Source organism: Labrus mixtus, chromosome 20 (genome assembly GCF_963584025.1).
Source record: "Labrus mixtus chromosome 20, fLabMix1.1, whole genome shotgun sequence".
Classification (NCBI taxonomy): domain Eukaryota; kingdom Metazoa; phylum Chordata; class Actinopteri; order Labriformes; family Labridae; genus Labrus; species Labrus mixtus.
The window spans coordinates 15158380-15170601 of record NC_083631.1 but is presented as its reverse complement, the minus strand read 5'-3'; the positions used below and the strand labels follow the sequence as shown (position 1 = coordinate 15170601).

The window sequence follows — 12222 nt, the reverse complement described above, 5'->3', positions numbered from 1 at the left end:
GCCACGATATCCAAAGCTCTCTCTCTCTCTCTCTCTCTCTTAGCTGATTTAATATAAAGAGTAACCTTCTGTCTGTCTACTTCTCACATGTAACAACAAGCTGATTATCACTGTCTGTGCCTGCTAATAAGAAATATGTCCTCTGAGTGCTGTTAGAGCAATGTGGACTATGAACCTTAAGGAATAAGGTGTGTGGGTACATTACTCAGGTTTCAGAATGATATTCAGCTGCTTATTGCTAAGCATGTATGAACACACACATGACTAAGTAAGAGTGTGATTGAGACGTTGATGTCACTGATGATGACTGACAGAAAGGTTTGGATATTTATGTCCTGATGTAGATATGCAAGGCTCACACTCGGGGTTGTCTCTGGCTGCCTGTTGACACAGAGGCTCCTGAGGCACTCCTTTGAAGCAGGGTTGCGGGAAGACTGAGGGGAAGGGGGGGGGGGGGGTCAACAACGGCGTGCATTGGGTCATAAATTCCCACTCTCTGCTCGACAGGAGGGGACCTCTTTGTCTGACCAGACAACTGGCACGAGAGGAGGAAACAGCTGACAGACGAGTAGAAAGCCTCTGTGACCGTAACTGTATTTTCTTATTTTTAAGTGATGCCAGCGTCGGCCAATCTATATTTCATGGTGAGAGATTTCCATAAAAGTTACATGATACAGTTTTTTTTCCACCATACTAGTCCTAACAAGGATGAAGCAACACTCAAACTTTAATGAGACATTTAACTACACAACCGGTGTTTCAGCAAACTATGTAGTTTTTATATATCCGCTGATCAACCAAGCTGTATGGGAAGATTTGAGATGTATTTCTTCGAAACAATTTTGGTAAGCCATTGGTTTACTATCCTGTTATATAAAGATGAATCCTTGGTTTGCATTACAACAATGTAGCCTTCACAAAAACAGCAATGATTTATGCAACTCAATCAGCATACTGCACTCAAACAAAATAAAAGCAAATGGAGCTCTGGAATAAGTACTTGTGAAACATTTTGAATTTGGAATTGATTTAGCTATTTTTCAGAAAACCAACAAAATATATTTTAAGGATGGCATAAAGGTCCACTTTCTGCTATCCAATTAAGACAAGATGGAAATTTGACTTTATTACAGTTGCAGTAAGCAGGAAAGAATTCAAGATTGTAAAAGAGGTCTTAAACTAAATGTGCACAATAACCACACTGCAACGGACAGTACTGACCCACCGGTCTAAATCTTATTTCTACACTTTTTCTTGACTAACATCTCTGTTGCTCTGCTGACCTGCTGACCCGCCTCTGTCTCCTTGTTTCATCCCACACTACATTTCATTGTAATCCCTCTCCTCTCTTGCAGCTGCCTCGCTCATTCTCCTATCAGCCACTGAAAACTAAGATGACACAACCCAGAGCCTGTGGGCACGACTTGCTGGTTCAAGTTGGCGCTTCGGCTGCCGTTTGTCTGGGTAAGATAGGGGAGGGAATTACTTATTGAGGCCAAGAAACACAAACATGCAATCCAAAGACCTCCGACGTTATCATACCGATAACATGATTTCAACGTCCATTTAGCTCATTTCCACTGGTCTTCACCATTGATAGAGACATTTTGTCAACTTCTATCCATTGCTATAATTTAACTGCATTTTTTTTTTATGTGTACACACTGTCAAAACTGTTTAGGTCCTCTCTTCCTGAACAAGCTGATGCACTTCCTCTTCCCAAACAGCCTTTATTTCGTTTAGTTTTCTTTGTGGCACCTTAACTGATATGAGCCACCATGTGGGAGTGTTTGTGATAAAGGAACAAAGAGGAGGAAATAGCCCAAAACTAACAAGGAGACTGCTGGGTGTTCAGGTGTCCCAGTTCCAACAAATCACCACTGATTGACTTCTACAGTTTCCATTCACAGATAACAACGATTAATCCCATCCAGGGAATTTCCTTCTTTCTATAAATGTTCTAAATGCTTGACACAGTTTCTTCAAAGGACATCCCTGCGCTGCCCCCTCCACCACCACCACCTTGTCTCTTCCCCTAAAACCTCTTCTGAGGGAGAGACAGAGAGGGCAAATAAACACAGAGTCGTAGTTCCAGTAGCAGCGCAGTCAGTTTCCTTCCTGCTGCTCGTCACTTCATGTGTTTGCTGCCACTTGCATCACTTCCTGTGGCACAGTGTGAATAAACTCCAAGGATGATATAAGTCCTCAAGTCACATTCGGGAACCAGTTCGTCTAATACAAGCAACACTGTTGACATCAGATTTTTCTGCTGGTCACTGATGAGTCAGGAACATCTTAAAATAACTCATATAAATTTAGAATGATATATCTTTAGAGTGGAGGACATTTTTCCAGAATAAACTACGGGAACTGAGTGATTGTTCTTTGTTTCTTTTTTTAACCTTTGGAAAAACCCTCAATCCTGATACATCACATGTCCTAAAACATGACTACTTTGGATGTTTCAAAGTTGTTACTTCCCTTTAATTTAATTTAAAGGATGTGCTTCTTGGCTTACATGAGTGTGCCAAATAGATGAATTGAGACATGATTGTGTCACCAAATGAGTCCCCTACACTCAATAACAACACTTTAAAGAAGTTTGATTTTTTCATTCATGTTTCTTTTATATGCCCTGATTTGAAATTGCATGAATGCTATCGTTAAAAAAAAGTCTTCAAGTGCTTATAATAAAGGATCCGATGTTTTGGTACAAGCAAAAGCTGAAGGCACACCTCTGACAGTGTGTACAGTCAACTGCTTAATCCTGTATGTGTGAGGGGGATCATATCCTAATCTGATCGTTTCACTGGCCTTAAAACTCAGAGATAAGTTTGTCTAGACATGGCCTTAAAGCAGGGTGTTCTCCTTTTGGAGGGCAGGATGCCACAGAAAGGACACTTCACCTCCAGAAGCATCCCTCTTTGACGTCAAGCCGACCATCAGCACAAAGCATCCGTCATCAACGTCTTCATCTTCTAAACGCTTGTTTGAATTAACTAATAGTTCTGGTTCAGGGATAAGTGATTTTGATTACTTCTGCCTTAATCTTTAAATATGTACTTGGTGTGAACAGAGAGAGAAGAATACAGTGCATTTCAGGGGGATGTCATGTCAACATGGAAATCCAGATAAAAATGACAAATGTATATTTTTGCTCAATTTAGAAGAAGGCATTTTTAAAAAAGTACAGAAAGAAAATATAGCTGAGTGAGGATATCGATTTGATCAGTGGGCAAATACAAAAAAGTGTCCTGCTGTGATAAATGAGGGTGCCAGCAAAACAAACATAAACATGTCATCATCATTAAATAAACAAACATCCTCTTAATCTCGTCCGAATTCTATGAAACCCCCCCCCCCCCACCACCATCTGTTCCGGTGCAGAGATTTCCCTAAACAGATAATCCTCTTGAATATGACAAAAATTGGAGCCACAGTTGCATTGGAAGGCCACAAGGGGGCTCAGCGCCGTGCCATACGGGGTGGGGAATAACAAATGAAGTAGCCCTCCTCAGACACAGCTCTGTGGTGAGTTTAATTTTATCCCCATCCGCTGGATTTATAGGGATTTGTGGAAATGATACTGATGCAACCTGAGCACCAAATATGGAGAAAATCGTGGCTGACTGAGAGGAACAGTGTGTTCTTTTGAAACACAAAAAGGTTGCCTTTACGTTTGATCTGATGCAAACAAGGGTCATTAAAGTGACTGGAAGAGAAAGAGAAGAGGAATGTTGCTAAAAACCAGGATCTTCTAAATAGATCAGATTTTTCCTTCCTCATCAGACTGAAAAACTAGAGTTCAGCTGCTCATTGTGCATGCACATCATTATTGACATGCAGCTGTGGCGCACACATACAGTAGGGCAGATCTGAGGCTGGTTTAATGATCAAAGTGATGAAACCGCAGGCATCAGACGTACAGCTGTTCATACCAGGCCGACATCCTTACAAAAATTTAAAAAAAAAACACTGATGCAGAGACTCTGGGATGGAAAAGAAGGATAAGGAGGCTGGGAAACTAGTTCCAAAAGTTAGAAACATCCCAGGTTGATAGAAAAAACACACACACTGAAAACAGCCCATTACATTAAATTAGACAAATAGCCTCCTAATTGGATGGCCGCCTCATGATTCAGATAAACCTCAGCCCTCTGTTTTGTTCCATTAACCCCTGCTCAGCCTCTCTCATCCTGTGTCATGATGCAAAGTGCTGCTGACAGGAAGGGCTTTAACCACATGGGCTGACCTCTGACCCCTGTGGGACAACGCCCCCACCCCCCCACCCACTGCCCCTGTCATCTGCATTCATTCTTTTGCTCAAGTGCATTGAGGTTGAGGTCCAAAGCAGTCATCCTGAGCTGAACAGGAGCTGTTTTCTTCCTGGAGATGGGTGTCCTAGTTTCATTGACAGGACAATCTGCCCATTGTGTGCCTGCAGGCATCAACCGATTGGTTCTCCATAGCCTGACAATCCAATAGAGCCCGAATTAAGAACATGAGCCCTGTGCTAACATCCTTCACACGCAAAGACACACTTCCTTTAATATGATGTGCATCCCTGTTCGCTGGGGGAAACACTTATAAGTTAACAAATAACTTCAAAATAAGTTTTGGTATAGCTGTTTGAAATATTGTTCTCTTTATCATTGAAAGAAGTGGAAGACGATGGAGGGATAAATCGTTTGATCCACCTGTCATTTATAAAATTCCCTATAAAAATCCCTTCAGTTTTCATCTAGCACAACAGGCAGGTCAGAATTTCAATTAGTCTGACTAGGTCCATGAAAACAAACCCAAAACAAGGAACAATGCTACATACCTCAATTGTACTTTCAGATTAGTGCTAAGCAGGGAATGTTAGCATGCCCAAACGGCTGAATCAAATGTTGAAAATGTTCATTATTCTTGCTGAAAAATCAGCACTTCTCAGTTAAGATTACCACTGTTAGCATTTAAGCATGCTGACTTTAGCATTTAGCCAAGGTCAGCCACATGGAGCTGCTAGCATGGCTATCGCTTGTCAATGTTTGCTGTAAAGATAGCAGATAAGTGGCTAGATTCTATATAAAAATATAAATCTGCTATTCTAAGTCAGAGGAAAAGATTGCCAAGAAGAAGTGGGTTGTGCAAGCATGCATTTATAGAACCATTGATAAGAGCAGACTTCATGCTCATTTGCTACACACACTAAGTCCCACAGTTCCATCACCCCAAAAAATGTGCTCTGCGCCTGTTTTGTCCACCATATGCAGAATCAGCTAAAAAAGCTCCACTTTCTTTCTATAGCGTGGTTAATTTCCATTGTGCTTTACTTTTTCTCTTCATTGCAAATCTGACAAACAGGTCAGAGAAGCTGCAGCGGCTCTCTGCATGGGTGAGACCTTGGTCCATATGCGTACATATGTGTGTTTAATTTCAATTTAGATGCAAATATGCACATAGAGTTCATTCTTTGAGAGTGCCTCCGTCTCACCGGCTCAGGACAATAGAGCAAGAAATTCCTAAGAGTCCAAAGATTGGAGAGCTGTAGGCAGGGGGCTTCTGGAGGGGGCCATGGGTGGGGCATCAGATTAGACCACCTGTTCCACCATGAGGCGCGCACACACACACATTCATTCTTTCCCTTTATCCCTCCTTCTCTCACACTGGCTGTCTTTCACATTCTCTCTCACCATCTCGTCGGTAACTTAATAACACTCTCTCTTCTCTCACACTCACTTTCGCTCTCATAAAACATCACCCTCCGCGCCTGCTGCGCTCCGAGCTAATTTTGACTGCATTCCATTTCTGTCACATCTATGGGAAACAGACAAAACAATTTGCCAGATTACTCTGGCTGAGAGCCACAGGGTCTCGCAAACAAACACACACTCACGTACACACACAGAAAGTATAGACATAAGTCGCCTCGCCGCCCAAACCGAGGCCTCCAGGGAGTCGTGTTCAGACAGCGGCATAAACAGAGACGCATCACCCCGTCCACATCACTGAGGCTCATCCAGCAGAATCAGGGAATCCCTCTGAAGCAGTGGCACACTTTCAGCTTCATTGAAGGAGTTCTTGAAGGAGCCCAAAATAGAAGTTTAGTTCATCAAAAGCTGCTTGTTTCTTGGTCTTTTTTTATGAATGTTTCTGTTGTAACTTTTCTCATTTTCTCCAAGGCAGAAGATAACTCCCTGTTTTAGCATGACGGATGTGGTCTGGACGCTCCATCCCCAAAGTTAGAGTTCACAGGGCAACAGTCACCACAGCCGAGCTCAGTCCTGCCTTCACAGCTATCGATCTGAGAGCACTAATGGACCAAAGTGAATTGCAGCGAATCTGGCATTTTAACTGCCCTCGAGCAAGTGTTTTCTGTAATGAGAACTTTGCTTGTGTCTGTCAGTGTGTTTTATAAACTCAAAGAAGCAGACACCTCCGTCGAGGATGCCAGGTGCAGATGTCCGGCGCTGCATTACTCAGGCGTACAGGAATCCAGAGCAGAGGAGAAAAAAAGTTGTCCCACTACTGCCCTTGACTCGACTCGCTCTTACAGACACTTTATGTAACCAGCTTTTTCCTGTTCCTCACTGAGCCACTGCCCTCCTTATCACAGTGTGTTTGAACATGTGTGTGTCTGTCCTTGCAAAGAGACAAAGACAGATACTGCGTGATGATTTCCTGTAAACTATGCAGCCTGTCCATGACTAGAGTAAACACTACATGGTTTGTGTTTACATTTTCACAGTAATGTTAGCGCATGTTTAGGCAGTAGATGCTTCTCAGAGAGCATATTGTACATGCAGAGTCATGTTGAAAAGAACAGGCTGACTTTAAGGCTAACACAGGAAACACAAGTAGAGATAAAGCCTCGCAGCCACATCCCAGAACGACAATAATACACACTTACGCTATGAACAGGAAGCGCTATAATCATATTTGTCCTTTACGCCACAATGTGGTCCATCTATCAAAATGACCCAACCTAAGCATTGCACCAAGGCCGCGCTGTGTCAGCATTTCTCTCAGCACTGCGCTGTCTTATAAATAGTTTTTGTTTCACGGGAGCTCATTTGTGCTGTTAGCTACACCCTTAAATCTGTTTCTCAGAATGTGAACTGATACTGAAAGTCTGTGTGACACTAAAGGCCATGACCCCGAACATGTGGCTCCGGCATGTTTTTTCCATCACACTGTGCGTTCTGTCTACATGCATGGAGGTTTCCCATTTGGATAAATCACATTAAGAGACAATCAAGACACAGACAGCACAGAACGCAGCTCATGCACACCCAAACACACAGACACCCAAAGTCTGACCAGCAGCAGTGATGACATCATCCCTGCTAAACTGGGGGGCTTAACGTCACCCTGTCCCAAGCGGGGACACACACACACACACACACTCAAAATATGTTCCCTTATGGACCACATGCATAATTCACCTAAAGAAGGGTTGGGCTAGGGTGTGTCATCCATGTATCCCCCTCTAATCTAACCTCCACCTCCTCCTCCTCCTCCTTAATCTCAAACCTGATGCTCACACCTCAAGCGATGAGGCGACGCAAAGCAACAGAGGAGGTGGGAAGGGGGGAGGATGAGGTAATCAATGGCAAGGAGGGCAACGGTGGGGAGACACAAGAAGGGTGTCTGAGATCTCAGTTACAAGCAGCTGGTTGCCTCTAGCCTTGAAAAAACACCAGATGACAGCGGCGGGCCGTAAACAGCCAATAATCACACTAGATGCATAAAAAAAAAAAAGACAACACAAAAAAACTATCTGGACCTGCAGATGTTTGAAGTTGGATTTATCGTGGATCTGTTTCTCTTTCAGTAAACAAAAGGAGGTGTGCGTGACACCCTCTGACATGAGTACACAGTGTTACAAAGCAGCCCAAACACTCGTCTGATCATCTATGAATGAACGCAGGCACAGGAAGCTCTGGAGGTGAACCCTGTTGCATGAAAACCCGCCCCCCCCCCCCCCCCCCCCCGTCTCCACCCAGTTTCAAGGCGAGGATGCCGATTTATGCATGGCAAGTTAGGACGGATTATGACCCACATAACTCGACCACACCCCTCTTTTTTTTTTTTTTTACGCTTTCCTCCCTTTACCAAAGTGTTGATCTAACGCATGGCATTATAGGTGAGCTGGTGAAGTTTACAGCATTGTCATCTCTCCAGGGGCCCGGGCACTTGCCGGTGGCTGTTTGATGGCAGCAACATCACCGCCGGCCCCCTCCCCCAGAGCAAAACCCAAGCCCTTAGAGGGGGGAGAGAGAGAGAGAGAGCAGAAAACACATCTGCAAGATAAACAGCATGCTGTGCTGTTTATTTCCAGTCTTGAGGGAATGGAAAAAGATGGATGATGGAAGTTATGAATGCACTGCTGGTGTTGCTGTGTGTGTTGAGTGAGAACAAGGTAGTGGTCCCCTTCACTTCCCCTTCAGTCCCCTCCCCTGCATCTCCCTCTCCTCCTCTCCATCCTTACCTGGTCCATGATTTCAACGAGCCTCCTCCCTCCTCCCGTCCCCGGTCATGACAAGAGATCTCCGGCTTTCTCCCTTTTGTTTTCCTTGTTCAGTACTCCCCAAAACAATCCAATCCTGCTGTCCTCACACAGGCGAGGCAGCCTGGCAGCCGACCGCTGCTGCACCTCTCCACAGAGGCATGCTTCTGTCTCTCCTTGAGTGTGACAGTCTGAATCATCCAGCCAAACACTACCCTCTTGTCCCCTTCTCTGTCTTCTCCTCTGTCCGGCTGCTCTGGGAGGAGGCTGGAGGGTGAAACAGGGCGTGTGCGGGATCCTCACCTCTCTCCTCGATAACCACACAGAGGGGAAGAGACTCCCGCTCTCCGCTTTCCTTCTCAAGCTCTTCCACTCGTTCCCTGTGTAAGCTTTCCCCTAGCCTCCCCTCCTCTTCCCTCCCTCCCTATCTGTCTCCACTTCCCTCCTCTCTTTCCACCTCCCCTCCCCCTCCTGCTGCAGCCAGAGCCAGAGCAAGCCTATGAGAGAGAGGCAGTAAGGGAGAGAGAAGGGCGGAGAGCTGGGATTGGCTACCAGGGGGACCATGTGACTCCCGGCGGAGGGCTGAGGGACCCTCTACCAGCTGTCCAGCTCATGCTTCCCTGAAAACCTCTGTTGCCATTGACGACAGCTGCTGTGCAACACACCAACCACAGATCTCCAGACACAAAGCTATTGGCTTGCAGGATTTATGGCCACCGCCTCCTATTGTGGGGGGAGCATGCCGGGACGTGTAGTTCAAGCTGCGGCGAGGGTGAACTGGGTGTTTAAGAGCAGGCATCCCTGTGGCCCCGAGAGGAATTTTTTTCCCCTGCTCTCGCCTCTCAGCTGAAATGTTTGTGCATCAGTGTTGCACTGGCTGAGCTCCAGAGCTCCAGAGTAGGGCAGTATAAGTTTTCATTATAAGTATTCAACTTTGGAATAAACTTGTATAAAACCCACACGGGGGGAGGAAAGACCTCGAGGCCCAGGCATTCTTGGACATCCTCTTGTCGTTTCCCTCTCAGGCCACACGGAGGGAAACTCCCGCCCCACAACAACAGGAACTCAACAGCTGAAGGCCACGGCTAAACACACAGGCAAACCTCCCCCTCCTCCCTCCTTCTTTTCTTTCACTGCCTTCTTTTTCTTTATTTGCTCTGTCACTATCCTCTCCACCCCCCTACCCTTGCGTCCTTCTCCCCCTATTGTAGTTTAACATTAAATTCCTCCTCTGCTCCATTCCCTCCTCCCCCCTGATCTCAGCCACTTTGGGAATCCAGAGAAGGTTGCTGGAGGTTACAGGTGCCACAGAGGGGAGATGGTATTACAAATAAGATGAGATAGTATAACATGAGATAGACATTACTGATTCCACATTAGAGGAAAATGTAGGTGTTCAAACTGCTCAAGGTAAAGGACAAGGGTAAAACATTGATTCATATTATAGACTTGTAAAAAAAAAAGAAGTAGTTATACGCACATCATGTAGGTGCAGGGCCGACTGAGGAAGAAGAAAGGCCTGTGATGAAGAGGAGTAATTCCAGGAGAAATTATGTGACTACTGTTGTAATTAATTATATTTGTGTGTCTGTCTGGATCCATTTTGGTGATTAATTATTTGTTTTTCCAAGAAATGTCCCTTGGTAAGTTTATTCAGCTTCACATCATATTGCTGCAGTGCATTGTGGTCTATGGAAGTGAGTTTATTTTGTTTTTGCTTTTCAATTTCAAGGACTAAAACAAACCCAAACTTTCTCATTCAAATTTAACTATTTGACATTTTTCAGCTCTCAGATTCCGACCTGGAAACATCTGGCCCTAATGTCACATTGTGATTTTTCCCATTTAAGGACTCATAAACACTTTCAAATGTTGCTTTTTTTTTATGGCACATACCCAAAAATACTGCTGCAGGGGAAACCCAAGGTCTCTGTAGCTTAAAAACAAAGGAGCACCTGTTCTGGCTTATTTTCATTCAATGGACACATAACATAGCTGTGACATAATCTGATATGGACGCTTTGAGCAGTGTGACAGGCCACTGAGGGAGGGAGGGAGGGAGGGAGGGAGGGTAAGGAATGCAGGTCTAAGTTATCACTGCCGTACAAAAAGGTAAAAAGGTCATGCAAAATGTGGGGCAGCAAACAGATCCCTGACCTGCTTTCTACAGTCCAGCTGCAATGCATCCTTTTCTTTTCTAATCAAACTGAACCTCCACTGCAGACCGCCGCAGTGTCATTTGATCTAGTCAAGTCAAAGATGCAGTTTGAAGTGAAATGGCTGAGTCTGCGTGTGTGTGTGTGTGTTTGTGTGTGTGTGTGTGTATGCACTAGGACAGAACAGCGGTTGTATTGTAAGGGTGAGATTGGTAGATTATAATACCAATAGAGGAATTCAGATTATTTCACAGTGTGGGCCTGTCTGTACACATGTGGGAAAACTTTACAAATGCATGGGGGGGGGGGGGGGGGGGGGGGGGGGGGTGAATGGATAAACTTTTTAGAAGAAGGAACACCCTACAGTAATTTGCTTTTGTTCAGGAAGTTGAGCATGACAAGTGTGAAACCACCGCCCTGTTCTTTGCCAGTATCTCAAATAAAAAAAGTATTAAGTATTATTAAGTTCTGCAAAAGCCAAACCAAAAAAAGACATTTTGTGGTTAAATGTGGTGTTGTCCTGGACTATCTCCAGGAAACAGTTAGCACTATGCTAACGGTATCCCACAGTTTCAAGTATTTGTGCTAAACTCTAAGCTGATCAACTGCAAGGTGGAGGTAAAGACGTCCAGCTCAGTGGGTTTCATCTTTTCAGCCAGCAAAAGCAAAAAAGTTGTTTCCCAAAATATGTAACTTCTTTCAAGCTAGAATCTAGTACGTGTCAGAACATGTTTCACAGAAGCAATTTTAAAATATGTAAAAACATAGATTAAGATCACTTGTATCAAATATAAAGGAGGAAAGCTGACCTGTCATCATGAAGAAAGATGGTCACATTCAAGAGCAGGCCGATGAATACATGACTTCATAAACTCTTTCATCTGTTGACAAAATGACAAATTAGTAACTGTTCTTACTGTTCATAACTCCACTGCCATCTTGTCTCAGATCCCTTGTTTTTTAATCACACACGTGCTAAGAGGCCAGTTTATTTACTTCAGGGAGTCACTGCCTTCAGCTGATTCTCTACAGCCTACTGTAGGTAAACAGCGCCCTCTGCAGGACCACAAGCAGCATGATCCATTAAACAGATGAACAGACAGATGATGGCTTCATGTCAATATGGAGGAAATACTGTCCTTTTAAATATGCTCCCAAAAACATTAAAGTCACTACAGGGAATCATGTTCTGGAGTAGCTCAAGTGACTAAATGGTGTTGTCAGGGCTTTAGAACTACTTTTTTTTAGAACTAGATCATCCCCTCAAGTGAGAGAAATACTGATCTGATCAAAGCGTTGTTTAAGGAGAGCAAGGATGTGTTTTCTTACAAGCTAAATGTTAATTACAACATAAATAGATCTCTCTGCCATATTGAGGCGATTATGTCTGATGCATTTTTTTTATTGCAACTATAAAAATCTACATGTTTGACAGAAAAAGGAACTCTAAAATACATATTTTTTAAATTGCACTCTCTCTATCCTAACTAACCTCTATGTTAATAATTCTTCATTGGAACAATACTTAGTCTATGCACCGATGCATCAGTTCAACAACGGTATCGGCCGATC

The 12222-nt window shown here is 44.0% G+C and overlaps 1 protein-coding gene across 1 annotated transcript in view; it reads right to left on the bottom strand.

The window, feature by feature from the left end:
• The window catches only part of arhgap23a (Rho GTPase activating protein 23a), a 64217-nt gene extending 55345 nt beyond the window's left edge, over positions 1-8872 (bottom strand). The window contains exon 1 of the mRNA XM_061065799.1: positions 8477-8872. Within this exon, the coding sequence (XP_060921782.1) occupies positions 8477-8485 (9 nt within the window). The 5' untranslated portion in view covers positions 8486-8872. The remainder of the gene's footprint in view (positions 1-8476) is intronic.
• Between the last annotated feature and the right edge of the window lie 3350 nt (positions 8873-12222).